Here is a 25455-nt window from a genome sequence, read left to right on the forward strand (position 1 = left end):
TTTAACGGTTTGCTTAATGAAAAGTTAATGTTAACTGTATGTATTCTCATTACTGGAACTCCTCAGGTTCAGAATCATGATGCTGTCTGAAAACCCGCACTTACAGTAAAGAACAGAATTGCAATGTATCAAGTACAGAATATATAGCAGAAGTGGTAGGGAATGTCTTCTGAATCAAAACAAAAATGGATAGGGCATATCAAAACCCTCTATAATGTTTAAATAAATTTAATTCTTTTAAAAAATGTGGGTTTATGAATGTGGGATATTGTGTTTCTTTATCTACAATTCAGAATGTCAGGAAATAGTCCATTATTGCTGCACAATAATTGGGCCCGCATTGTCAGCAAAAAAAATGGATGTCTTTGTCAAACTTTACATAGCAAAGGGCAGCCTAAATGTTGACAGTGTCAATGGCAGCAGTCAAGATGGTCTACAGTGAACGTCCCAACCCCTGGTCCACGGCCCGGTGCTGGTCTGTGGGCTGAGCCGGACTGGGCCATGGAGACAGGCCTCCCACCCACCACCTGCACACACTCCCCCCCACAGCCCCTTTGCACATGCGCCCATGCGCCAGCCCCCACACAACCACTCCCCACCCTTTTGCACATGCGTGCCATGCCACACCACCGTTTGTGCATGTCCAATCACGACATATGCAGGGGGAAGGTCAGTTCCATGACCCAAATTCCTACCGCTTCTGGAACGAGCTTCCTCCAATAGGAAGAACTTGTTCCAGAGGAGAAAATACCAAAAACAAAACCCTCATATATCAAAGCATCTCCTGTACACACAGACCCACTAATTAAAATTGATACCTCCAAATAAATTATTCCCTTCCCCCCACAAACAGGTGAATCAACTAAAGCTTTTGTTGATTAACTTACCCATTTAAAATTCTATGGCACATCAGCATTTTATTCCACTTTCCACGACTCTTCCAGAAAAGCAGACGTTGAGGACAACCAAGTTGAACCTCCTTGAAATATAATCGGATCCTCAGATGCTTTGTCCCAACTTGCTTATTTATGTCTCGCAGCTGAATATTAGCCCTCGGCAGGCAATCTGAAAGAGAAACAGACATCTATATTATAAGTGAGTAGCTCTCCTCTTCATCCTCCTCTCCCCCAGTTTAGACATACATACCTTCTTTGCATCTCACAAAGAATTCTTTTACGACAATGGATGGAGAACGACTCCGTGAAAATAAATAGGCAAGAAGCAATATGGATTTAATTGCCTGAGCTGCCGCACTGCTAAAATAAAACAGCTGTGATCACATACTGAGATAAAAACCATTGTTCAATAAATACGTCTTATTAAACATGGCTACAGTGACGGTGAGTCCAGCTGTCCAGTGGCAGAAGTGGGCCCGTTTCCTGGACCACCCATTGCTCCAAAGGTGGAGGGATGCGACTTGCCTCAGGGTGAGGGGACTTTTTTTTTTTTGCCTGGATGGTTTTTTGTGTGCTGTATTTGTGGATGTAATCGATCCTGTAGTTCACCTCTAGGTTATACCATAGTAACTTGGTTTATTTACTGACTGAATGATGTTTTGCTCAGCTTAGTGAGTATTCCAGAGAGTTCTGGCTTCTGAAGACTGACCGCCCTTCCCTTCCAAAATTAAAAAGCCTCCTTTCTAAGCCAGAAAAGACAAATGGAGAGTGAGGTGAACTGGCCCATGGTAGGAACAAAACACATACTTTCTCCAATAAGGGTGCATTTGTTAGATATGCCACTTATCAAAATTTTAAGAACAGAAAAGAAAATTAAAATAGTATCATCGGGACACGACACAAACAAGCCAAATTACCTTTTCATTGAATAAGTGGAAATTATAATAATATTGTTGAACAAGATACAAAGGAAAAAGGCCCAAACTCGGTGAGTTATATATCTGGCTGCAATGAGGGAGGCTGACACTGTGGGGAGATCTTGGCCAACCTGCACAGTCCCAAGGTTTCCCCAAAAGAAGGCAATGGTAAGTCACAGCTGAATAGTCACTATATAGAAAACCTTGGAAGGGGTTACTATGAGTCTGAATTGACTTGATGACACATAATTAGCCAGGGTAGGTAGGTAGGTAGGTAGGTAGGTAGGTAGGTAGGTAGGTAGGTAGGTAGGTAGGTAGGTAGGTAGGTAGGTAGGTAGGTAGGTAGGTAGGTAGGAAGGAAGGAAGGAAGGAAGGAAGGAAGGAAGGAAGGAAGGAAGGAAGGAAGGAAGGAAGGAAGGAAGGAAGGAAGGAAAGATTTCTGGTAGTTCAATAAATAAAATACAGTCTTAAAAAGTTAAATGCATGTGGAGGAGACACACCCCCAGCTTAGAATGTCTGATACACTGATCCTTAGTATTTTGCTGCGACGAGTAAGACTCATATAGAGATCTTGAACCAAATAGATACTTAAATTACTTGTAAATGAGGAGAAAGGCATTCTATATCAAAGAAAGCTATCACTAATCACTATCACTAATCATGATGGCCATGTGTTACTCCATGTCAGAAAGAGTCTCCATCTGAACACCAGTGAGCGGGGGAAGAAAAGCAGGTGGGTGTTGTTCCATTTGTGAGCTTCCAGTATGCAACTGCTTGTTCATAGGTGTGCAATTGCTAGATTTTACCTGCAGACAATCGTGCTTCTAACCTATCAAAAATTATCATATAAAATCATGCTGCATGAAAAATCAAACGCAGAGGAGTTGAATCTGCTAGGATGAAGGGTTCTCTCTAGTGGATTTATAAGGTATTGCCATTATTTTAAATCCATTGAATTAGAAGTTTGACATTCCCCTGGTAATTTAGTAGTCTCGTTATGTGCAAAAGAAATGGAGAGTCTTGCTCTATGCAGAAATGAGAGCTTTTTGAAAACTTATTAAACAAGAAGCACTTAAAGCTACTTTTCCAAGATTCATTGATACTAGCATGTCCTTTATTCTCACTGCAAGTCAAAATAAGAGCACATTCAAAATATTTGGTGTGTAGAATTGTAGAGCGGGAAGGAAGTCCATGCTTTATCCACCTCCCAGCAAAGACCAGAATCCACCGCTGAAGCTTACCTGACAGATGTTCCTCAACCTCTGTATTCTAAGAGTATCTCTCTAGACCAGTGGTTCTCAAGCTGGGGTCCCCACATATTCTTGGACTGGAACTCCCAGAAATCCTGGCCAGCACAGCAAGTGATGAAGGCTCCTGGGGATTGCAGCCCATGAACATCTGGGGACCCCAGTTTGAGAACCACTGCTCTAGACAACTCTGCAAAAGGTGACATTCTAGAAGTCCATTCTACAAGTGCTTCTGGACTGGGAGTTCCTACTGCTTAAAATTAAAGGGATGGTGCGGCTATCCTTGCCTTGTTCTTAACAATTTTCTTCTTGCAAGGGAAACAAGAGAGGGCCGCAAACTGAATACAACAGCTAGCTCCCTGCAGAATTATTTTTTAGGTCTCACCTTTCTCCCAATAAGCTTCAGAGAGGCATTGATGTCTTTCTCCACTTGATCACAACAACCCTGTAAAGTCGGTCTGGCTGGGGGGGACTGTGATCAGCCCCAAGTCTGGGCTGTGTTAAAAGGCCATGATGAACCTACAGTCTAAAAGGCACCCTAAGCAGCAACAACACCTTTGCACTATCTCACAGCAAAGTCTTTTCCAAACAGTCACAAAACTCCTTGAAATGCATGCCCCATTTTTATGTGATTCCTCACATTCAAGCAAGACACAGAGTTCCCGCTGCCCAGCCCATGTTGGCAGGCTCTCTGGCTACTGACAGCACGAGGGTCAGGACAGCACCTTGTCCGCTTGACATGTGGTGAAAACTGAGGGGCTGGAGCCGCCTCCCTTAGGAAGAAATGGTTGTTAGCCAATCAGTAGTGAGGTAAGGAAGTAAGAGCTGGACCATAAAGAAGGCTGACTGTTGAAGAATTGATGCTTTTGAATTGTGGTGTTGGAGGAGGCTCTTGAGAGTCCCCTGGACTGCAAGGAGATCAAACCTATCAATTATGAAGGAAATCAACCCTGAGTGCTCACCGGAAGGACAGATCCTGAAGCTGAGGCTCCAGTACTTTGGCCATCTCATGAGAAGAGAAGACTCCCTGGAAAAGTGTGAAGTTCCACACCTTTTTTTTTTTTTTTTTTTTTTTTTTGTATATTGTAGGAAACATGGAAAGAATCCATTGCTTCAGGACTTTGACAGAGGTGTGAATATAACAGGGATGCAGATTTCCATGACACATCAGGTAAAAAAAAACCTCCACAGGTCAAGAGCTATTTGAGAGTGAAATGCTGGATTACTTGGTAGTCTCCTTCAGTGACTGCATTTCACAGAATCATAGAGTCACAGAATAATGGAGTTGGAAGGGGCCGACAAGGCCATCAAGTCCAACCCCCTGCTCATGGCAGGAATCCACAACAAAGCTGATCTCCCAGATGGCTTGTTCAGTCTTCTCTTGAACGTTGCACTCACAACCTACGCAGCTAATTGGTTCCATTGTCGTACTGCTCTAACAGTTCAGAATTCCCTCCTGATAAGTCAACCTACTGTAAAACTGACTTCCTGTAGGTTGAGCCCATTATTATGTGCCCTGCCCTCTGAGATGATCCGGAATAGATCCTGCCCCTCCTCTGGAGGACTGCCTTTCAAGTATTTGAAAAATGCTGTCCTATCCCCCCCCCCCCCAGCCTTCTTTTCTCAAGGCTAAACATGCCTCGTCTTTCCTCACAGGGCTTGTTTTCCAGTCCCCTGATTATCCTTGTTGTCCTCTTCTGAACTTGGTCCAGTTTGTCCATTTAAGCTGGACTGCAGTTTAGCTCTGTTTGCATCCAACCCTGAAGGTCTTGCCTGGGGGAGGGGATGGTCTACTAGAGTATCTTCAAAATCCCATCTCTTCCTGTGCTTCCTAGAAAAAAAAGGCACGCACTCTCCCTTCAACTCAGAATTTCACATAATAATTTGGCTGCAATGCGTCCCCGTTTTGCTGTGAATGAATATCTCTGAGTCACCCACCTGTGATTTAAAGGCTTGAATGGTTGCCCGCGCAACAAGCAGTGTGGGAAGACTGCTTTATTAAAACCCATTACACGTTTTGCATAATAGTTAATCCACCTCTGAGGACCAGGAATGGATTTCTGCCACCATTTCTTTGGGGGAGGAAAAAGTCCTTATGAAAAAGGCAGACAAATCTGTGTGTACTTTGAATTGGCATGCGCAGCCACACTGGCTGAAGCCATGAGAAGATTTGAAAGAGGGGTGTGGGGGCCACCCCTTCGTTGTGAACAGTTTGATTAGGGCCCTGGCATTTTTTGCATCTTCATCTCTTTCCATATTCATTCCACTGCCTGATCGTAGCTGAGCTAATGCCAAATAGCTTTCCTGTTAATCTGATTAAATAATAGCACAGGATTGCGATGTCAGTGCACCAGAGATAGGGAGACAATGTCTGTTGCAAAGCGGAAGCGGACCTGACGGGCGAGAGGCAGACCATGATAAGCTTGAAATAGACCACAGCAGTGGCTGCAGAAAGGAGAGTCTCATGGAGCAAGGTTATGGCTGCCAGTGGACTACAGGTAAAACGAGCAAAATAATACGACTTGTGCGCCATCAAGTGAAGAAAGGGGAGATCATTAATTGCTAAAATCACTGAACAGGGCAAGGGAGGGTGTTTTAAATATGTGATGCATTGGATTTTGATTCCTTATGAAAACTTCCCAAACAAAAAAAAAGAAATCCAAAAGCAGAATGCCTGCCTTAAACCCACCACCATCAGCGATTTAAATCCTTGGGAGCAGCAGTATTAAAGAACATGACCTAAATCCAGTTGCTGCTTGCAACTAGAGTAGACTCAATGAGTGGGATTTACCCAAGTGTAGACTAACCAGCCAGTAATTGATTCAATGGGTCCAGATTTTAATCGCAACTGGAGAGATGCACTGAATCATTCATTGGCTTAGAATATGCATCTATATTTATCCTTTTTTTTTTTTTACAACTGCCCTGGCCTCCTTCCGGCTTCTGGGTGAGACGACACTGGGTCTTGGAATCCAACTGCTTGCGATTTAAAAACTTGAATGCTTTCTTGAACTGGGCATTTGGCAGGCTGTTATGCTAAAACAGGCTGATGTGTGGTTTATCACTCCTGGTTCAGCAAGCGGTTGTTGAAGAGGCTAGACGGTCCAGCATCATGTTGCTATGGAAACCGGCTCCTACAAAGAAAAACAGTACCTTCTTCCTAAAGCCACCAGCATGAGCTAAATGTAGTTCCTCCAGATGTTGAAGTGCACCTCCCTCTGTTCCTGTTCACCATTGAGAGCCGGTCCCACAATGTCTGGAATGATGCATTTTGTCCACCACGTCCTAGAAGTTCAGCTTTTGTATCTTTGTTCCACGGAGCCACACACATTGAACAACAAGGTAGCCAAAAGAGCTTTTTGTGTGGCACATGGTTCCTGTCTGGTCAGAATGGGGAAAGGAGGTCACTGGAATGCAGTCACAGAGAACGTCTCCAAAATGGAGCCCAACTCTTGGGCCGAAAGACGTCTTTTACACTTTCCTTACATTGTTGTGGCGAGTAAAACACGGAAAGTGGGAGAGGAAAAACAGGAACGCATTATATGCTCGTGGCGTCTTAGAACTGAACTTGGAAATCTTACTATCTTTTCCAACTATAACTCTGGCGAACCAGAGGGGATTCCTGGAGCGATAGTCCAGAGGCTGTAACTTGTCTAAGGACTAAGGACAGTGCAAGTTAAAAGGCTATCTCAAGGAAACATTTTTCCCCTTTTTATGAGTATAAGAAAGCAGTAAGTCCCAAACATGTTGCGCTACGATTCATGCCATTAGCTTACCAAACATCCAAAGGGTTTTATTCTGATCAGTAAGAAGTGGTGTGTGCGTCTCTTTCTGAGACGCAGAGATGTGGAGTTATACCCTCTACCATGGACTCAGCAGACAAGGTAGCCGGTGCAAGGAACTTCATTTCAGCAACAAGTGGGGCCAGCCTGCCCTTCCGGCCCTGGCCGTGGTGTCTGGCAGTCTCTCTGCCCAGGAATTGCTTCTGGTCACTGAGCCTGGGTCACTTGTAGTCCACTGCTGTAGACCACGTAGCCTCCTGCCATAGCTACTCCTTCCCATCCCCAGACCAGCTGCACCACTCTCTGATGATCAGAAGCAGTGCTTCAAGTGCTATTTCTGTGTAGGGGTTGGGGATCCCAGATGAGGAAGGGTGGAGAATCCTCTCTGCCGTCCTGCTGGCCTTGGCATGGTTGGGCGGGATGTTTGACTCATGAAGGCCTGGCCTTAGGGGAAGGTAGTCCTGGAGGGTGAAGGCCCCCTTTCTTCCCTCTGGGCCCATAAGATGGGAACGTGTTCCTCTAATGAAATAATCCATTGACTGCAACTCCCAGAAACCCTGGGTAGCACGGCTAGTGGTGAAGGCTTATGGGAACTGCAGTCCAAGAACATCTGTGTTACCCAAGATTGGGAACCACTGCTCTCTTGCCTCCAACCTCTTATTCTTCCTCTTCCTCCTTTTTTCCACCCTTTCTTCCCAACCAGTCATACCTGAATCCTCCTCCCCAACAGTCACACCTGTGCCCTCCTCTCAAGTCCATTGCTCCTCCATATCTCCCTATGTGCCCCCGCACTGCTTTGTCAGCTTCTTTGCCTTCTGGCTGCTCTGCAAGGGGAATCCAATTCTGACTTCAGTTACACTTTTTAGGGTCTTCTAGACAGAGAATGACAAATTTTGCTTTCTTGGGCCCCATGATAACTGCAGATGGTGACAGCAGACACAAAATTAAAAGACACCTGCTTCTTGGGAGGAAAGCAATGACAAACCTAGACAGCATCTTAAAAAGAAGAGACTTCACCTTGCCGACAATGGTCCGCATAGTCAAAGCTATGGTTTTTCCTGTAGTGATGTATGGAAGTGAGAGCTGGATCAAAAAGAAGGCTGACCGCCAAAGAATTGATGCTTTTGAATTGTGGTGCTGGAGGAGACTCTTGAGAGTCTCACGGACTGCAAGGAGAACAAACCTATCCATTCTGAAGAAAATCAAGCCTGAGTGCTCCCTGGAAGGACAGATCCTGAAGCTGAGGCTCCAGTACTTTGGCCATCTCATGAGAAGAGAAGACTCTCCTGGAAAAAGACCCTGATGTTGGGAAAGTGTGAAGGCAAGAGGAGAAGGAGACGACAGAGGACGAGATGGTTGGACAGTGTCACTGAAGAGACCAACATGAATTTGACCCAACTCTGGGAGGCAGTGGAAGACGGGAGGGCCTGGCGTGCTCTGGTCCATGGGGTCACCAAGAGTCGGACACGACTTAACGACTAAAGAACAACAAAGATAAAAAATACAAAGAAGTGGTGTCCTATTCCCTTCTTCTGGGGTTGTCGTAAATCTTATACAAATCCTTCATATTTGTTGGGGTCTCTAGACTTGATGAATGTGAAGGACAAATCTCCCATGAATCAGTGATATTATGCAAATATCACAATTCATTTTTTAAAAATTTCTCCCCATGTCTAATGACATGGGCGGCTCATTTTGCTTGCCTCTCTCTCTCTCTCTCTCTCTCTCTCTCTCTCTCTCTTTCTCTCTCTCTCTCATTTTCATTGCTCGTCAAGCAAGAACTGGACAGAAAACAAGACGAAAGAGGTGAGATGAACCGAGAGATTCCCTTGCCAGTGACCAAGGACTTTTCGCTTGCATTATTCAACGATACAATGGTAACACTAATGGTAGCTGCATCCTTAACAAGCAATGTAAAAAATTACTATCCAAAACTTTGGTAGTGATAACTCTAGCAATCTGATGCCTGAGCAAACTGAGGATTTACACAACAATTCCCTTTTAAAAAGTAATGTTCTAGGCTCTGGTGACGGCTTTGACTAGACTAATAAAAGAGCCATTTATTTACCTTACACTCATAATTCTGACTGATTGCCTGCAATGTGACCAAAAACACAATTTCTCTGTTGGCCAATGATCTCAGAGATGAACAAGTTAAGCTGATCTGAAAATTCCTTTATGATAATTGATCACAGATGCCCAGGCTTTTATTTCAATAGAACCTATTGCTAAGCGGTCTGCCTTACAGCACAAGTGGGGGGCCATTACCAAAGACAAATAATGTTCCGTTCAGCAAATTGAATTTAACACTCAAAAAGATGAAAGGTTCATTAATCAGCCACTTTCCAGGCCGTCTGGTCTACTGGCTCGGATACAAAATACAGTATAGCTAAAAGGGGCTTTATCAACTACAGCTGAAATCCAATAGTGAGTCTCAATCAAACCCTTGGGTGCACCAGGCTGAGTTCTATTGTGTTGCATTGTGTTGCTTTGTATAGTATTGTTTCATCTGTGCATGAATTGTTTTATTATTTGGATTATTTGTATTTATGTGTAGGCTGTTAACCACCTAGAGAGTACATGTTGCACTATTGGGTGGTATTGAAGCTAGATGGATGGATGGATGGATGGATGGATAGATGGATAGATGGATAGATGGATAGATGGATAGATAGATAGATAGATAGATAGATAGATAGATAGATAGATAGATAGATAGATAGATAGATAGATAGATAGATAGATAGATAGATAGATAGATAGATAGATAGATAGATGGATCACATTTTGCAGAATCTGAGTGGTTTGCTTATTCCCTTCAAGTATATTCCTGAGTTGTGTGTTATTACTTCTAATCTTCTGTTTTTTCTCTTCCCCCTTACAGATAAAGGATGACGACAGTGGTTACAACAAGAATTTATTCTGTGTCCCTAAACATTATGAGGAGGACTTAGAAAGAGTCTTTATACACATGGCCTTATCCTTGACGGGTACATCCATATCATTGGGGCAGAGTTTGGGAAATTTCTGGGAATATGTCCACAAATTTTAAGCATGAATGAGTTTCATAAACCTAATTTGGCAAATTTGTATTGCAAGGGAGATGTTTTTTTAGCCACTAGGTGAATTTCAAAGTAGGCTTTCAATTTAAATCATAGAATCATCACATTTTGTCAAGTCAATTCTGACCTCTGGCCACCCTTTCCAGGGTTTTTCAGGTACAGAGCACTCCATAATGGTTTATCATTCCTCTCTTCTGGGGCACCCTAAGACTGTGCAGTTTGTCCAAAGCCACACAGGCTGGCTTCTTCTGAGAGACACCGTGGGGGAACTGAACCCCCAACATCTGGCTCAGCAGCCAGAGACCTAAACCACAAAGGTATTCTGCCAGCATCCATTTATATCAAAGTGGCCATTCATTACACCTACCCATGTAAGCAAAATAGGTTAAATCACTGTAATGAATTGCTGGTTCATCTTGGGGATAGATTGGAGTCCAGCTGGAATGAATTCCCTTTTGTTCCATGTGATCACTTGGGGAAAAGATTGCAGTGGACTTTTTGCCAGCACTGGGGCTGTGAGTCTAGGCTGAGAGTGATTCAAATTTGGCATAACTTAGAGTCTTCCTTTCTCTGCAAATCTCGACTGCGCTGATAGATCTAGTGATGCCAGCAGGTCTAACATCGGCCAGCAAAAGGGCAGTTCTGGTAGCCCCACTAGCTTTTGCCCATTGCAACCCACATATCTTTGTGTTTGGATTGCACTGTTATCAGTTTTGGATTGCACTGTTATCAAAACAGTTACGCAATTTTGGATTGCCCTGTTATCAAAATTCTTCTTCAGAGGCACTGGCTTGCCACTAAAGATGGGCACAAACTGCCCCAAGCGGGATCATTTTCCAACCAAATAGGGGTTCAGCCCTCCCCAGCCCTGCCTCCCCCAGCAGGTGCCCACTTAGAGGCAGTGTCCAGAGGAGGCGTGGCAGGGAATCTGGGCACTGCCTCTCAGTGGGTGCCCACCAGAGGAGGCAGGGCTGGGAAGCACCAGTTTGGCCAGAAAGAAAGAAAGAAAGAAAGAAAGAAAGAAAGAAAGAAAGAAAGAAAGAAAGAAAGAAAGAAAGAAAGAAAGAAAGAAAGAAAGAAAGAAAGAAAGAAAGAAAGAAAGAAAGAAAGAACTGCTAGAAACAACGGGCTGCTGACAGTAACAAGATCCATGATCTCACCTTGTGTTGCACCACCATGTGAGAAAGGAGTGGGTGTCCGACAGTCAAGTTGTCTGCTGCAATCTGATGCCCTAGATCTGTGTTAAGAGTATAACTCCCATAATTCCCATTCAGTTTGGATAACAGCTACACTGGCTTGTGAATACTAGGAATTAGAGTCTAGCACCTGTGGACAGCCCTAGATTGGGGAATATTTAATGCATTACAACGTTTATGTATTTAAAATATTTTTACCCCCACTTTTCTCCATAAAGGGGCCCAAGGTGGCTGCTGACAGCTGTTCCCAAGACAATTTGCTATCTGATGCAAAGAAAAAAGGAACATGGAAAGGCCATGTGGTCCCAAAGATTACACAGATGTAACAGTGGACGATGCCACGAAAAATCAAAGAAATTACAATCTGTCTTGGAGAAAATGCCACTTCTTCAGATTCAGAACAACCCCTTTATGGTAGTGCAGGAATATTGTGCACAGAATTGTACACAGAAAAGTGTACAGTTTTTCTGTGCTGCCTATCCAGGAGGCATGCTAAGCCTGAAGAGGTGGAGTGTTCTCCATGAAAGCTTGCAATTTGTTTGATTCTGAGTGGTCCAATAACAGATATCATCCACTCTTACATCTTCAGCCCAAGAAGGTCTGGGATTGCTCGTGTTGGAACTAAGGACAGGGCTGGCCTTACCATTGTCCCCAAACCAATAAAGGAGGATCAAATATGGCTTATTTACATTTCTGGAGAAAGGGACAGGAAGCTTGGCTAGAGACATCATGCAAGACATGGGCCAGCACCACATCTCTCTGCATCTCGAAAGGTGGCTACACGTTCTTTGATGGATCACATCAAAGCCCTAAATCAGAACACAGATCAGTCTGTCCCAATCACAGTGGATTTTGTAAGACTACAAAGTTACTGTGTAAGTATATTTCTTCATACCTTCAGTTGACCATGTGATTAGAATGGAATGGTGGTGAAAACAGGCTAAGGGTCTAATTGCAACTTTCTAGACAGCATGCCATTAAAAGGTGGAAGAACGTAAAGGCTGGGCGATGTCTATACAACATAGGTCTCATAATTAGCATGTTATAGTAGGACCCCTATATATGTGGGTTCAGTACCCACTGATTCGCTTATCCGTGATCTGAAAATATTAAATATATTAAAAGAAAAAGGCTAGAAATATATATTTCTAAAGTTGAAGTTACCACACCTGGCCACTAGAGAGAACCAGAGACCTTGCTATATACAGCATTCAGAAATATGTGTCTACAGTCATTACCAGAACTGGCCACTAGAAGACGTCAGAGACTATGCTATGTATAGTATTTGCTATTAAAATAGCATTCACTAAAATCTGCGTTTTTCAGCAGCCCCAGGGGACTTGAAACCAATCTGACAGGCTTTGATCCTACTATAGCTTGCTTTCTACAGGTAACTGTTTGCTTGCAAATGTAATTATTCACCCCCATAAGAAGCCACAACAATAAGTGAGGGTGCAATAAGAGTGGAAATAGCTCACGTTCTGGATGACTGCGAAACATGTTGCTCCTTTCTGCAGTGCAGCCTTAACTTCTGCAGTTCCTTACACAAGGTGTCAACCCATTCCCGAAAAGGCCTGCAAAATTTCAGGCGGACAGGAGTCTGTTCCGCTTACAAACTGCCTATGGCCCCACTTAATGATGGAGGAGGAAAATATCACACGCTGTCCGTGGTGCTCGGCGCTGTGACTCATTCCATCCCCTTGTTCTCTCTTGCGAGCGTGGAAAACGGCTGTGAGTCAGACATTAGGAGGGTGTGCTTTGTGCACCAGTGACTTGTACCATTCAGACTTTTCTTTTGAAAAATCCTGAAAGGATCTATTTTAGCCAGAGCTTGCAAAGTTTCCTTGCCTGGACTCCCAAGTGTCAAAATCCTGCCACTCCGCATAACGGATGAGAGGTAGTCTCTGCAGTGTAATTTCTTCATGCAGCATTTATTTTTGAAAAACAGGAAAACAGCAATGTCCTTCTTTAAAAGTGACTTTAATTAGGGAACTATGAAAGAGCCTTGCGGCACACGTGTTAAACGGCTGTACTGCAGCCAAAACTGTGCTCATGTCCCAGGGTTCAGTCCCAGGTAGCCAGCTCAAGGTTTACTCAGCCTTCCATCCTCCTGAGGTCAGTAAAATGAGTACTCGGCTCACGGGAATGGCAGCAATGTATGGCCTGCATAATTAACTTGTAAACTGACCAATTAACTTATACACCACCCCATTAGTTAACCAAAAGCTGGGGATTCTGCTAAAATACTTTTGCCTTCATGAGCTATCTTCATTTTGCTATCTATAGGGTACCCTAATTTTTATTTAATGTTACTCCTTTTTTTTCTTTTGAAATTTTGCACCCCTGATCATTTTGCACCCAGCACAACTGCCCTGTGTCTCCCCCACCCTACGCCACCAGGCTGAGTATATTCAGTGACCCTGGAATGGCAACAGTCTCTGGAAAGATGCAGCACTCCAGAGGGGGCTGGGGTAGAGGATGTTGTCAAAGGTGCATGTCAAGCTAGAAACCTAAATCAGAGTCCTCGGCATTGTAATGAGCAATTGCAGGACCCACTTTGGATACTTTTATTAATATGCTTGACTGAGCTACAGAAAAGCAATAATTATTATATCTTATGTGTTTTCCCTTCCAGATTAATCCTATGGTGTAGAATATCCTGGTGGTGGAGGTAAGTTTTCTATTTGTGTTATATTAATGCTGCTCACAAGGAAAACGTAGCTTTCAGGGATGGTAAAATTATATTGGCTGAAATCCTGTTGCGTATCAGTGCTGCATAACTGGAAGCTGTGAAAGCAGTTGTAAAATTCTTATCAAGTCATATCCAGCAAGCAATTCTGCAGGTGCAGTTGTGCACCTTGTTGCACAATCAGATTGCACAGTCCATTTTGCAATCAGGCACGCAGTGAGGACTGCCTGGGCATAATTACTTGCAAAAATTAAGTGCCATAAGATTTCAGCCTGATAAGATGTTGCTTATGGAACTATAGAATAATGCCTCTCATTTATTTTCTTTCAGGATATAATTGAAACTGGTAGAACAATACAAATGCTGCTTTCAGAAATAAAGGACTACAAACCACAGATGGTTAAGGTGGTAAGGTAAGCATCGTGCTTGTTGTGCAGCATAGATACGCAACAGGATTTCAGCCAATATCATCTTAGCCTCCCTGAAATCTACCTAGGAACACCAAGGACCAAACCTTGTTTGCAAACCATCTCATTTGAATCTAATCCTTTCCTTGGATTCTGAAATTTCAGTTTTGTTGTACTCGTATGGATCAACGCTGCTGCATCATGAGATGTTTTTATTTTTATTTTATTTTTTGCTCTTGCTCCACCGCTGGAAAAACCATGACTGAGAAAAAATAATTTCAACACAAAAGCAGACAATGAGTGGCTTATGAAAACCATTTAAATGTCTGGGGACAGAATCCGTTGCATTTCATTCCACTCCTGACTCTGCTAATACCAACAGAAAGCAGGTGTCTCCATTTATTATCCATGCCTATTACTGTAGGAGCAAAACAGAACCACTTCTAAAATAAGGAAGTAGTTTGTGCAGAAGGGGATCCTTTAGGAATGTGGAACGGCATCATTTGGTGAGTAAACGAAAAGGGGAAAGAAGCAAAATCTCTGAGGTCCAGGCTCAGTGATTTTAATGATTAACAGAATGTTGAGATCAATAGAGCCGCATCTGGACCTCTATTGACGATCTGGGCAAAGGAAAGGAGGAAAAGTTGATTTCCTGAGTCTAAAGTACTCTGAAAGTGTCCTTAGGGTCAGCAGAGTTTCATCAAAATGTTAAAACGAACGCTCCAGAACTATCTGTTCTCACATGAGCAAAATAATGACAATCAGGGCAGGTCAGTGTATCCTTCTCCCCCACCCCACGCCTTTGCACAGTAACTTAATCCCAAATGGAATGACTGAGTAAAGTTTTATTCAAATATATTTCTAAGAGCAACCTTCTGACACTGTATGTTCAGGAACTCTGACTGTTAACCGCTCTTTAGCCTGTTTAAATATTAACTTCTTTTCTTCTTTTCCCTTCAACAATTAAGTCGGCTTGTTAAAAGGACGGCCAGAAGTTCAAGATATTTGATTCAGTACTGGTATCTAACCAAAGAGGATTATTTGACTCCATGCAGGTTGAAAAAGATGCCACTTCTTAAAACACTTCATGTTTCCTCCCAACCCTGCCCCTCGTGGAGGAGGAGACAGAAAAAGATAGACTTTTTTAAAAAAAACCCGTATAATACAGTGCTGAATTGCAAACCAATTCAGCGCTATGTCACTTACAATTTTTTAATTGCATCTCAGACACGCACACACACACATTCCGATAAAGGGGAAGATAGGAAGAGACATGGAGGATCTTTTTTGTTATTTTTTTCTTTAAAGGGAGGAATGGGCTAAATAAGGTTGCTTGTGGTGTATTCCGATAAAATCACCCAATCCTTGCATCTAGACTGTCTGGCTGCCCCCTGCATTGTCTCTGATCGTAATTCATATAATCCACAAAACTTTCAATGCATAGATAGCCTTTGTCCAGGAATCGGAGAAGGGTCGGCTCTGTTAGATGTTGAGGGTGCAAGCAAGATGCTGAAGCTGTCCACTCTTTGTCCTAGATCTCCTTAGTTACTCCTGCTGCCTTCCGACACAGCAGAGCGTCCGGCCCCTTCGCCAGTGTTCAAGAAATGTGCAATTCTCAATCCAGTTGACAACTTCATACAGGCAACAGATTGAGGAGCAAAACGTCTTGCGTGAGACCTGATTAAGAATGGCTCATCTCTCTTTCACATTCAGTCTCAACCCCGTTCCAGCCACAAAACCAGGTTACTATAGCAGATCTGATGGCACATTCTTTGGAGCCTCCCTCTTGTTCTCGAAATGACATTTTCAACTGGGCAACAAACTCTCTCATGCATGGTATCCCAACTTTTGTAGCAGATACAGGTTTTGAAATTCCAGATAAATTTGTGTTGGGATATGCTCTTGACTATAACGAGTACTGTACTTCAGAGTCCTAAATCTAAACGTGTTGCCAGCTACTGCCTCTTTAATTGTCATTGGCCATTAGGCCTGCTTGATGAGCACAATGACAAGCCATCCCGTTGAACTTGACCCCTCTTATCGTTATTATAGTGCCATTGATATGCATGTGATCTTTAATGAATGCATCAAAAGGTTATCTCCTCCCCAATGCAACACAACAACACACTGTTTCCCAAGAAGAGCAGGAAGAAAAGATGAGAAAAAAAGATGAATTGATTAATATTGTTTCCATGTTCATCATTTTTTTCAGAGTAACCCCATGCATTTTACATCACAATCTCCTGTTTTATGTGATCTCGGACAAGCTACTTCTTTGCCACAATTCTGACAAGATTCTAGCTAATGTAGTCTAAAAAGTCTTTTTCTCTAACTCAAGAGTCAAATGACATGCTCAGCCTATAGACGAGAAAGCCTGGTGGGAAAACTGAAAAAGTGAGGGGGGAAAAAAAAACCCTCAGTGCTCAGTGGTTTACGCATTTGGCCGTAGGTTGGGAGTTTGATTCCCCACAGTGCCTCCTTGACAGAGGTTGCCTTGATGATCCACAGGGTCCCTTCTAGCTCTGCCATTCTAATTATTATTCTAATTATTATTATTCTAATTCTTATTCTAATTCTTATTCTTATTACCCTAACAACACAACGACAACGACAACGACAACGACAACGACAACAATAACAATAACAATGACAATAATAATAATAATAATAATAATAATAATAATAATAATAATAATAATAATAATACTAATACTAATACTAATACTAATACTAATACTAATAATAATAATAATAATAATAATAATAATAATAATAATCCTGTTAAGCTGAGAGAGGGATTATCCCAATGCCAAGACCCAATGATTTTCATGGCCCATTGAGGACTAGAAGCATGTCTCTTAAGCACTTAATTCAACACTAACTACTACCTTTTATTTTCTAATAAACCACTAAGTTCCATTCAAAAAAAAAAAACATCAGACGACCTATTTTGTTCCAAGGCTTTGTTATAAACAAGTTGCAACGCAACATGCTGCCCCTCTCAACACCTTTATCCTCTGCCTCCTCCCACTCTATCCCTAACATCCCAGCCTCCTCCTGCGATGCCCTCCGCCCTCTTGAGCGTTTTGTCCCGCCTCCGGGAGTTAAGAGTCGGGTCGTGGTAGGCTCGGAGCGATAAAGGCGGATAGCCCAACTCTCCAATCGTTTTCCCCTTCTGAGCCAGCCAATAGAAAACCCGCCTCCTAGCTCACCTACTTCGCCTCCACGCCCCCTTTTCGCCGCTGCCTCCCTCCCACCAACGCGACTCTCTCTCCCCCGCTCATCCCGCCCCTTCGCCTGAAGACTCCGCCCCTTCCCCAAACCAGCCAACCGCAATGACGAGGTGCCTTTTGGAGCCTTTGTCGATCAAAGCAAAAGAGCCAATGGCCGGGCAGGAGAGGAAAATGGACGCGTGAGAGAGTGAACGTCGCTTGGGACGCGCCGCCCTCGAAGCTTCCCCTCCTCAAGATGGCGGCGGCGGCGGCGGCGGACGAGGCGCGGGGAAGGTAAACGTCCGGGCAGCGCCCCTCCCCTTTCGGGCGGGTGATTGACGCCCCCCCCCTCCGAAGGGGAAGGATGATGGTTCGAGAGGGATGATACCCCGTCTCATCTTGACCCTCCGCAGCTCGGCGCCCATGCCCTGCCCTTCGTTTAATCAGAAACCAGTCGCGCGGAGTTCCGCAGGCTCGATGCAGGGTTTTTTTTTAAGGTTGTTGCGGCCACGCGCTGATTTAAGATCTAAATCGCCGCCCAAAAAAGAGTATTATTTCCTTAACAGCTCGACTCAGATCCTCATCCTCCCCACAATTTTAGCAGAGCTTAAAAGGGGCCTTCTGGGTCATCAAGTCGAGCCCCTGTGGAAGAGGCGCAAGTGGGGAATCGAACCCCCAACTTCTGGGTCCGTGGCTTCTCCCATTTAGTCCAGACCCAAGGCACACTGCTTTGGCGACTTAAATTGAGTTATTTCTTATTTTTTTGAAGGTTGGAGAAAGAAAGCTGGAGAAAATAAGTTTTTTTAAAAAAAAAACGTGTTGGGGTTTTTTTTTTGGGGGGGGGGGGTTGGGGTTAGACAGGCCTTTCCAGATCTTTAACCTCTTCATTCAGGGGTGCTCTGGACACTTCTATGATCTATCCTGCCACCTTGCTTTCAATCGTTTCAGTTAATAATTAGTTAAATCTTGTTGGTATGCTTATCCTTAATTTTTTATTTATATTATTACGGTATGTTTTGGTTTTAATCGTTGTTAATGAGGTGAGGTCCCATTGTGTTTACCTTAAAAGTGGCACAGCTGGAAGGGGTCCTTTGGGTCATCTAGTCCAGCCCCTATCAAGAAGGCACAGTTGGGGGAATCGAACTCCCAACCTCTATGCCTAAACTCCTGAGCTATCCAGTCGAATTGCACAGCGGGAGGGGAACCTCGGGGTCATCTAGTCCAGCCCTTGTCAATGGGGCAGAAGTGGGGACTTGAACTCCCAACCTTGCCGACACGAAGCTGTGGTTTCCTTTACTGAGTCAACCCATCTCATGAATTTGGACCTCCTCTTCTCCTGGTTCTTTGGAACCCTTTCTGCGGCTTCCAGTGGGTCCGTTTTCGAGAAAGCGATAGTGCCTTTTAACTTAAAAATGCCAGCATTTAATGGAGCCCATGGCCCTGTTGCGATCATCTATGCACACTTAGAGCTGACAGGCAGTCCCATTATTTATTTATTTATTAGATTTATATCCCACCCTTCTAGACAATGTCTGCTCAGGGCGGCTTACAATAAAACGTGATGTGATTCCAAGTAAATAAGGTTGAGTAGCTGCAAAAACGCACTCGTTAATACCTTATGATTTATTTATCTTGATCTTTTGCTACTTCAAGAACACTGAGGTTGGAAAGGTATCTAATTATAATAATGATAATAATCTTCGGGTGGAGCTGGAAGGGACCCAATGGATGACTGATTCCAGCTCCTCTTCATAGACTCCGTTTTATAGGAGTTTTGGAAATAAACAAGATGTTTATTTGCATCCTTCCATCTTGACAAACATCTACTGTATATGTATTTAGGTTTAGGTGTTTGGTCTGGGGGGTTAAGCACAAACTGTTTGTTTGTTTGTCATTAAACAGCAAACTGCCACCGACCAAGAAAGTGCAAATTAAACACTGCACACTAGCCTAAAAAATTTGTTGTGTGATACCACAACAGGTGTACTAGTCCTTTAGTGCTGTGCTTGCCTGTGTGTTTGACCCTGAACATATTCACCTCGTGGATGGAAATCAGGAAACATGAAACTCATCCTTTGAGAATACATGCTTTTTTCTTTTTCAATTTTCTGTACAGATCCAGCGGTTGTAATTACTCTCTGTTTATTTGCTGGGTAAAATAAGTTATTTGAGACTGCAAAAAACCAAAGTTTCATTGTTAGGTTTGGTATTATGTGCAAGGTAGGATTTTTTTTCCCTCTAAAGTTTTAGAAAGCCTTCTCAGATAGACCCAACAAAACACATAATGATCCCTTGCTTGAGTTTTGTTCATACTGTGTGTGTGTTTCTTTGAATCCCATTTGGATAAGGAAAGTATTAATAGATGGTCACCAATATTTGTGTTGTAAATAGAGCATTTACATTCTCTTGGCTTCCAAGTAACAATATTGTGACTGCAGACTAACACAAAGTGCAGTATTCAATTGGATCTACAAAAATGTGAGCAGATTTGAGAGCATAAAGTTTCATATCCTATTCTGGAATGAAAAATTGTGTTTGTTTATTTTTTTAAATGAAATGGTTTGGTTTATATATTTTTTTCATGTGTTTTAGATTGGCTATGAAAGATAAAGCCACACTACAGTTAATGAAACTGGATGTTGGAGACAAATTTTCTCATATACCGCTACCAAAAGCCTCCGTTCTGATCCCATTGACCATTAAAGACGGAAAGCTGTGCGTTCTTTTCACTCTCAGATCAATGAAGGTACCAAAAGCTGAAAGTCAAAGCTGATTTCATTCGTAATGTGTGTGGCTATCTGTGGGCAGGGGTCCTGATCAGAATGTGTAAGAAATAAAGCAAAGCTAAGCATGCTACTTATATACTGCCCCATAGTGCTGAAAGCTCTCTCTAGGCAGTTTACAAGTTAATTATGCAGGTTACACATTGCCCTCCCCCCAAAAAAAACTGGGCACTCATTTTATCTACCTTGGAAGGATGGACGGCCGAGTCAACCTCGAGCCGGCACCTGAGCCCATTGGGATCAAACGCAGGCTGTGAGCAGAGTCTCCACTGCAATACTGGAGTTTAACCACCTCACACAATAAAGGGAAGTGAAAAGGTTATAGTAATGTGTGCAGCTTGGATAATTGAGGTAGTTGATACATCATCTCCCACTCCTTCTCCATGTACAAGCACTCCCTATATTCCCCTCTACCTGTCATGGTTCCTTCCTCGTGATAGACATAGGAAGCTGAAGAGGCGTGCCTCTTCCTCTTGAGAGGCAGGGACCCCTCTGCTCTTGAGCAGCAGCACCGTGCCTTACTCCCTTGCAGCACTGGTTAACACCGTCAATAGCTTTGCCAGTTAAAACGGCCAAGGACTGGGAGGAGGTGGGTCCTTGTCACTATCTTTGATCTCCTTGTGCTTCCTGAGTCCGCTGGCCAGGAGTTAAAATGGCAAGAGATATCAGCAAAGCCTAGATGGAGAAGCTTTTTAGTAAATAGGAGGACCCCCTTATCCACAGTATCCACTGATTCACTTATCTGCAGTCTGAAAATATTAAAAATGTATTTTTTTTAAAAGTTAGACATCTATTTCTAAAGATGACATTACCAAAACCATTGATACACTTGTATATTACTCCAAACATACTTAATAAACCTGTGCTTGTAATTCCCAGCTGAGAAGATCACCTGGGGAGGTGTGTTTTCCAGGGGGCAGAAGTGAACCAGCAGATAAAGATGAAGTTGCTACCGCTCTGCGAGAGGCCGAAGAAGAAATTGGCCTCCGTCCTGAACAGGCTGAAGTCATCTGTAGGCTCGTGCCCTTGATAGATAAAGTAAGGTGCAGTTTGTCCAAAGCATTTTATTAGAAATAAGTACGAAGACAACGTAGTTTGATTTAAAAGGAGACTAGATAAACTGAAAGGCCAGGATTTTCCTGTACACAACGTTGCACAAGTAATTGTACTGCTCAGTGTGATGCCTGTGGCATGACTGGTTGCACAACAAAATCGCACAACATACACCATGTCAGCATGGCACAACTGCTTGCGCAATATTAGTTAGGCGTCCAGAAGTCCCCAACCAGGGGACTGTCTGTGGAAAGCAAAGCTGTGAACAGCGACTCGTCATGACAGATTAGCTTTCAGTGCCTGAAACTGTTAAGATCTTTAAAAAGATAAATGACCATTAGCATTTTTAATCAAATATTTTACAGTATTTAAATTTTAATTTTGACGAGACAGTGAATTTAAACCTGTTTTCACATTTGTAATTCTATTGTATTTTAATTTGCCATTGCTTTTTTTTTAAAAAAATAGGGAAGCTGCCTTGAGTCCCAATTAAAAATATTAAAAGAAAAATTTAGAAATACAGTGGTGCCTCGCTTAACGGCGATAATCCGTTCCAGGAAAATCGCCGTTAAGCGAAAACATCGTAAAGTGAAAATTAAAAGCCCATTGAAATGCATTGAAAACCTTTCAATGCGTTCCAATGGGCTTAAAACTCACCGTCCAGCGAAGATCCTCCATACGGCGGCCATTTTCGCTCGCTGTATAGCAAGGAATCCGTTCCTAAACACAGCGGGGAGCCATTTTATTTACCCAGAGGCCATTTTGAAACCGCCGATCAACTGTTGAAAAATCATGGTTTTGCAAAGAATCGGTTCCCGAAGCAGGGAACTGATCATCGCAAAGCAAAATTCCCCCATTTAGACCATCGTTTTGCGATCATTGTAAAGCGGATTCGTTGTAATGCAGGGTAATCTTAAAGTAAGGCACCACTGTATTGTATAGATATCTAAAGGTGAAGCTACCAGAACTGGATATTAGAGGGAGCCAGAGACCATTTTGCTAGAAAAATTTATTTCCGTGATGTCATTACTAGAACAAGCCACTAGAGGAAGCCACAGACCATGCTATATATAGCTACCTTATGGTATTAAAATCGTGTTTGCTATAATCCACATTTTTCAGCATCTGCGGGGGGGATTGGAATCAACCCCCCATGATACAGCAGTCCTACTGTACTTATTTTGAAGAAGAAAAATTAGAATGTTGTGTTATGTTTATTTCAGATGCTTCAGAGAAACTGCTATATTTTTTTCCTTTCCAGACTAATTCATTAGTAACGCCAGTTGTTGCCTTTATAGAAGACACATTCCAAGCCTATCCTAATCCAGAAGAAGTCAGTGATGTGTTCTTTGTGCCCCTGGAGTATTTTATCAGTCCTTCAAAGTACAAAGCCACGACTATTCAAAATGGAAACTTTACATACATGATGCATACATTTGAATACGATGACCCAGAGCAGAAGACTACATTTACGATATGGGGACTTACTGCACAGTTTGCGATCTATGTGGCTCTTGCCATTTTTGGAGAGAAACCAACATATAAAGTCAACTATGATCTTGATACCTTGAAATCTTCTGCTGAGAACAATTTCATGGAGTACTGGAACATGACAAGAAGCAAATTGTGACTGGTGCACAATTCCCCCCTGTGAGCCTTAATCTCTAATTTAGAATCATCTGCTGATTTAAATATATTTGTACATTAGATTTACAGATACAAAATTTTATGGATGCACTTTTGCAATACACGTCTTCATGTGATTGTATTAAATAAATGGGCCAGTATGAACTTCATACTCTAGTAACCTTTTCTCTATTACATTTCCGTCAAAAGGATTATACATACTAGTTCTTCAGGTTGATATCCTAAGTCTTTATTATTATTATTTTATGGTCATAGACCTGAAAATACAAAGATAAAAACATTATATAAGATATACAGAATAAGTAAGCTGTTAAAACATATCAGCAGTATAAAACTTGAGTCATCTGGTAGTCTTAGTATATTTTACGAATTCTTAAAACTGAGAATAAAAATTTAGCCACTGACTGTGTTATTAATTGGTTCTCTCCGGACAGCAAAAACTTCATGTAGTCTGTGGGAGGTATACTAGTACATTTATACATTATTGGGTAGAGGTAACCTAAGTCTAGTGGGACTTCTGAGTAAACATACCTAGGATTATATTAACTAATGTGTGCCATCAAAGCAATTCTGACTTATGGTGACCCTTTTGAAGGCTTTCTGGGTAGAGAATACTCATACTGGGAGGTAATTTCTTATATTTCGTAAACACAAGGCACACATTTCTGCATATGAGTTTAAACACATCCATGTGCCTATGTATTGACAGTTTCCCCTGTTAAATGCATGGAGATGATTACTAAATAGCGAATCACTTGAGAACCGATATGACGTGGTGGATAAAGTGATGGACTGAGACTTAGGGGAAAGTCAACTGGAAGCAAGGGGAGCATTTGAAAAAAACACTCTTTGAATATCTTCCTTACTTTAAATGCCCTCTTATGGTTGATATAAGCTGGGTGTGAGTTGACAACACCCACCAAGAGGAAATCATACCCTTCAACCCATCTGCAGCTCAAGACTGGAGCTGGTGGGCAGGAGGAGTTCCCCCTGAATATTTAGGGTAGGAGCACCGGACTGCTTGGACCCCAAGCCACTTCCACTTATTCCATTTATCTTAACGCAGAGGTCTAGAGACTTAGAAGCTTTCTTTGATTGTTAAGGTCATTTTTTTTGTCAAATGATGAGATTGAAAAATAAAAATACTACCATGAATAATGTTTGGTGAGATATACCTTCATTTTTCTGGATTTGTTCCTTGGTACAAATTGTAATCTTAAATGAATTTGTGGTTCTCCATATCTCACTCTGAGGTGTAAAGAAGTATGAGAAGACTTTGGTGTGATTTTGCTTTGTTGTGATATTTTCAGTACAGCAGTGGCTTTCAGCTGGTGTGGCTGAAATGGTGGTTTAGAAATAGAGGAACACTTGGTTTCGAGTCCTACCAAGCTTATGACGTTTTCTACACGACCTGACTAATGTGTCTGTCTCATTTACTCCAAAGGATTGCGATGATATGTTCGATGCACTGCAACAGAAAGGTAGAATAAACATGTCATAATTAAACTACATATTTAGTGCCAGAAAGAATTGGAAAAAAGGCTGTGTGGTTCAGGATTACACAAATGCAAAAGTTAAGTGATACCTTTATTGAACCATATACAAAAAAAAGTACACAAATTGAAAGCTTTTGTGGGTCAACTCCCAGGGAGGGGAAATGTCCCAAAACTTCATGGCAGACATTCATGCTTGTATGCTGTGAATCCAGCCCTTGTTTTGGAAGAGATAATTGTGTTAGTCTGAGCAAACGTATTAGGCAAAATCCAAAGAAAACAGGATTTTTTTTAAAAAAAGGCAAAAAAAATATGTGACACCTTAAGGCCTATTATATTTTAATGTCAGCTTTCACAGACACGTCTACTTCATCATACATATGGAAACAGGATGAAACGGATGAAATACCAGTTTCACAAACAGAAAATTGTAAATATGCATCGACTGTAGTGACTCTATGCAGTCACTTATGGCCGTGTTGTAAACCTTCTTCCAGGGAGACTGAAAATAGACCCCAGACTTGAGCAAGGATGAGGGAAGAGAGAGAAAGTCGGGGGGGTATTCAAGAGGGAGGGACAAGGATATTTAAAAGCACATAGACTTAAAAGTGAAAGAAGATGGCAGAAGTATCACATGTGTTAGTATAGGGAATATTGACGTTTTTTACCTTTGAGCCTTATAATAAGAGTTGGGCTTGGTAGTTATGAGGAAGATAACAGTGACAGTAGATAACAGCAGGAGTATTCTATTTGGCTGTTGAGAGTCAAGGAGAACAAACCTCTCCGTTCTGAGGGAAATCAACCCTGAGTGCTCCCTGGAAGGACAGATCCTGAAGCTGAGGCTCCAATACTTTGGCCATCTCATGAGAAGAGAAGACTCCCTGGAAAAGACCCTGATGTTGGGAAAGAGTGAAGGGAAGAGGAGAAGGGGACAACAGAGGACGAGATGGATGGACAGTGTCACCGAAGCGACCAACATGAATTTGACCCAACTCCAGGAGGCAGTGAAAGACAGGAGGGCCTGGCGTGCTCTGGTCCATGGGGTCGTGAAGAGTCAGACACGACTTAATG

The 25455-nt window shown here is 42.5% G+C and overlaps 1 protein-coding gene and 1 long non-coding RNA gene across 4 annotated transcripts in view; one reads left to right on the forward strand and one right to left on the reverse strand.

Moving 5' to 3' along the window:
- LOC144584404 (uncharacterized) overlaps positions 1 to 17452 on the reverse strand; it is a 30225-nt gene extending 12773 nt beyond the window's left edge. The window contains exons 1-2 of one of the 2 annotated variants that reach the window (XR_013538627.1): positions 17409 to 17452; positions 888 to 1065 (exon numbers count right to left, since the gene is read on the reverse strand). This is a non-coding gene — a long non-coding RNA (uncharacterized LOC144584404). Of the gene's footprint in view, positions 1 to 887; positions 1066 to 1146; positions 2313 to 17408 lie in introns of those variants that run through there. The other variant, XR_013538628.1, reaches the window with a different exon arrangement.
- Positions 17453 to 17557: 105 nt separating this feature from the next.
- On the forward strand, positions 17558 to 24039 carry NUDT7 (nudix hydrolase 7). 2 transcript variants are annotated; one of them, XM_020815974.3, is made up of 4 exons: positions 17558 to 17702; positions 20001 to 20154; positions 21071 to 21229; positions 22506 to 24039. In XM_020815974.3, exons 1-4 carry the CDS (start codon positions 17665 to 17667, stop codon positions 22872 to 22874), a joined length of 720 nt encoding a protein of 239 aa, XP_020671633.3. In that variant the 5' UTR covers positions 17558 to 17664; the 3' UTR covers positions 22875 to 24039. The 2 variants fall into 2 exon arrangements, with proteins under 2 accessions (XP_020671633.3, XP_072836595.2); XM_072980494.2 differs by having other exon boundaries at positions 17689 to 17708.
- The last annotated feature ends 1416 nt before the right edge of the window (positions 24040 to 25455 follow it).

The sequence above is a fragment of the Pogona vitticeps genome, chromosome 10 (assembly GCF_051106095.1).
Source record: "Pogona vitticeps strain Pit_001003342236 chromosome 10, PviZW2.1, whole genome shotgun sequence".
Classification (NCBI taxonomy): Eukaryota; Metazoa; Chordata; class Lepidosauria; order Squamata; family Agamidae; genus Pogona; species Pogona vitticeps.

Coding starts and splice junctions, on each gene's coding strand:
- NUDT7 (XM_020815974.3), top strand. CDS start 17,665: ATGGCGGCGGCGGCGGCGGCGGACGAGGCGCGGGGAAG. Junction 17,703..20,000: donor GCGGACGAGGCGCGGGGAAG/GTAAACGTCCGG, acceptor CATGTGTTTTAG/ATTGGCTATGAAAGATAAAG. Junction 21,230..22,505: donor TCGTGCCCTTGATAGATAAA/GTAAGGTGCAGT, acceptor TTTCCTTTCCAG/ACTAATTCATTAGTAACGCC.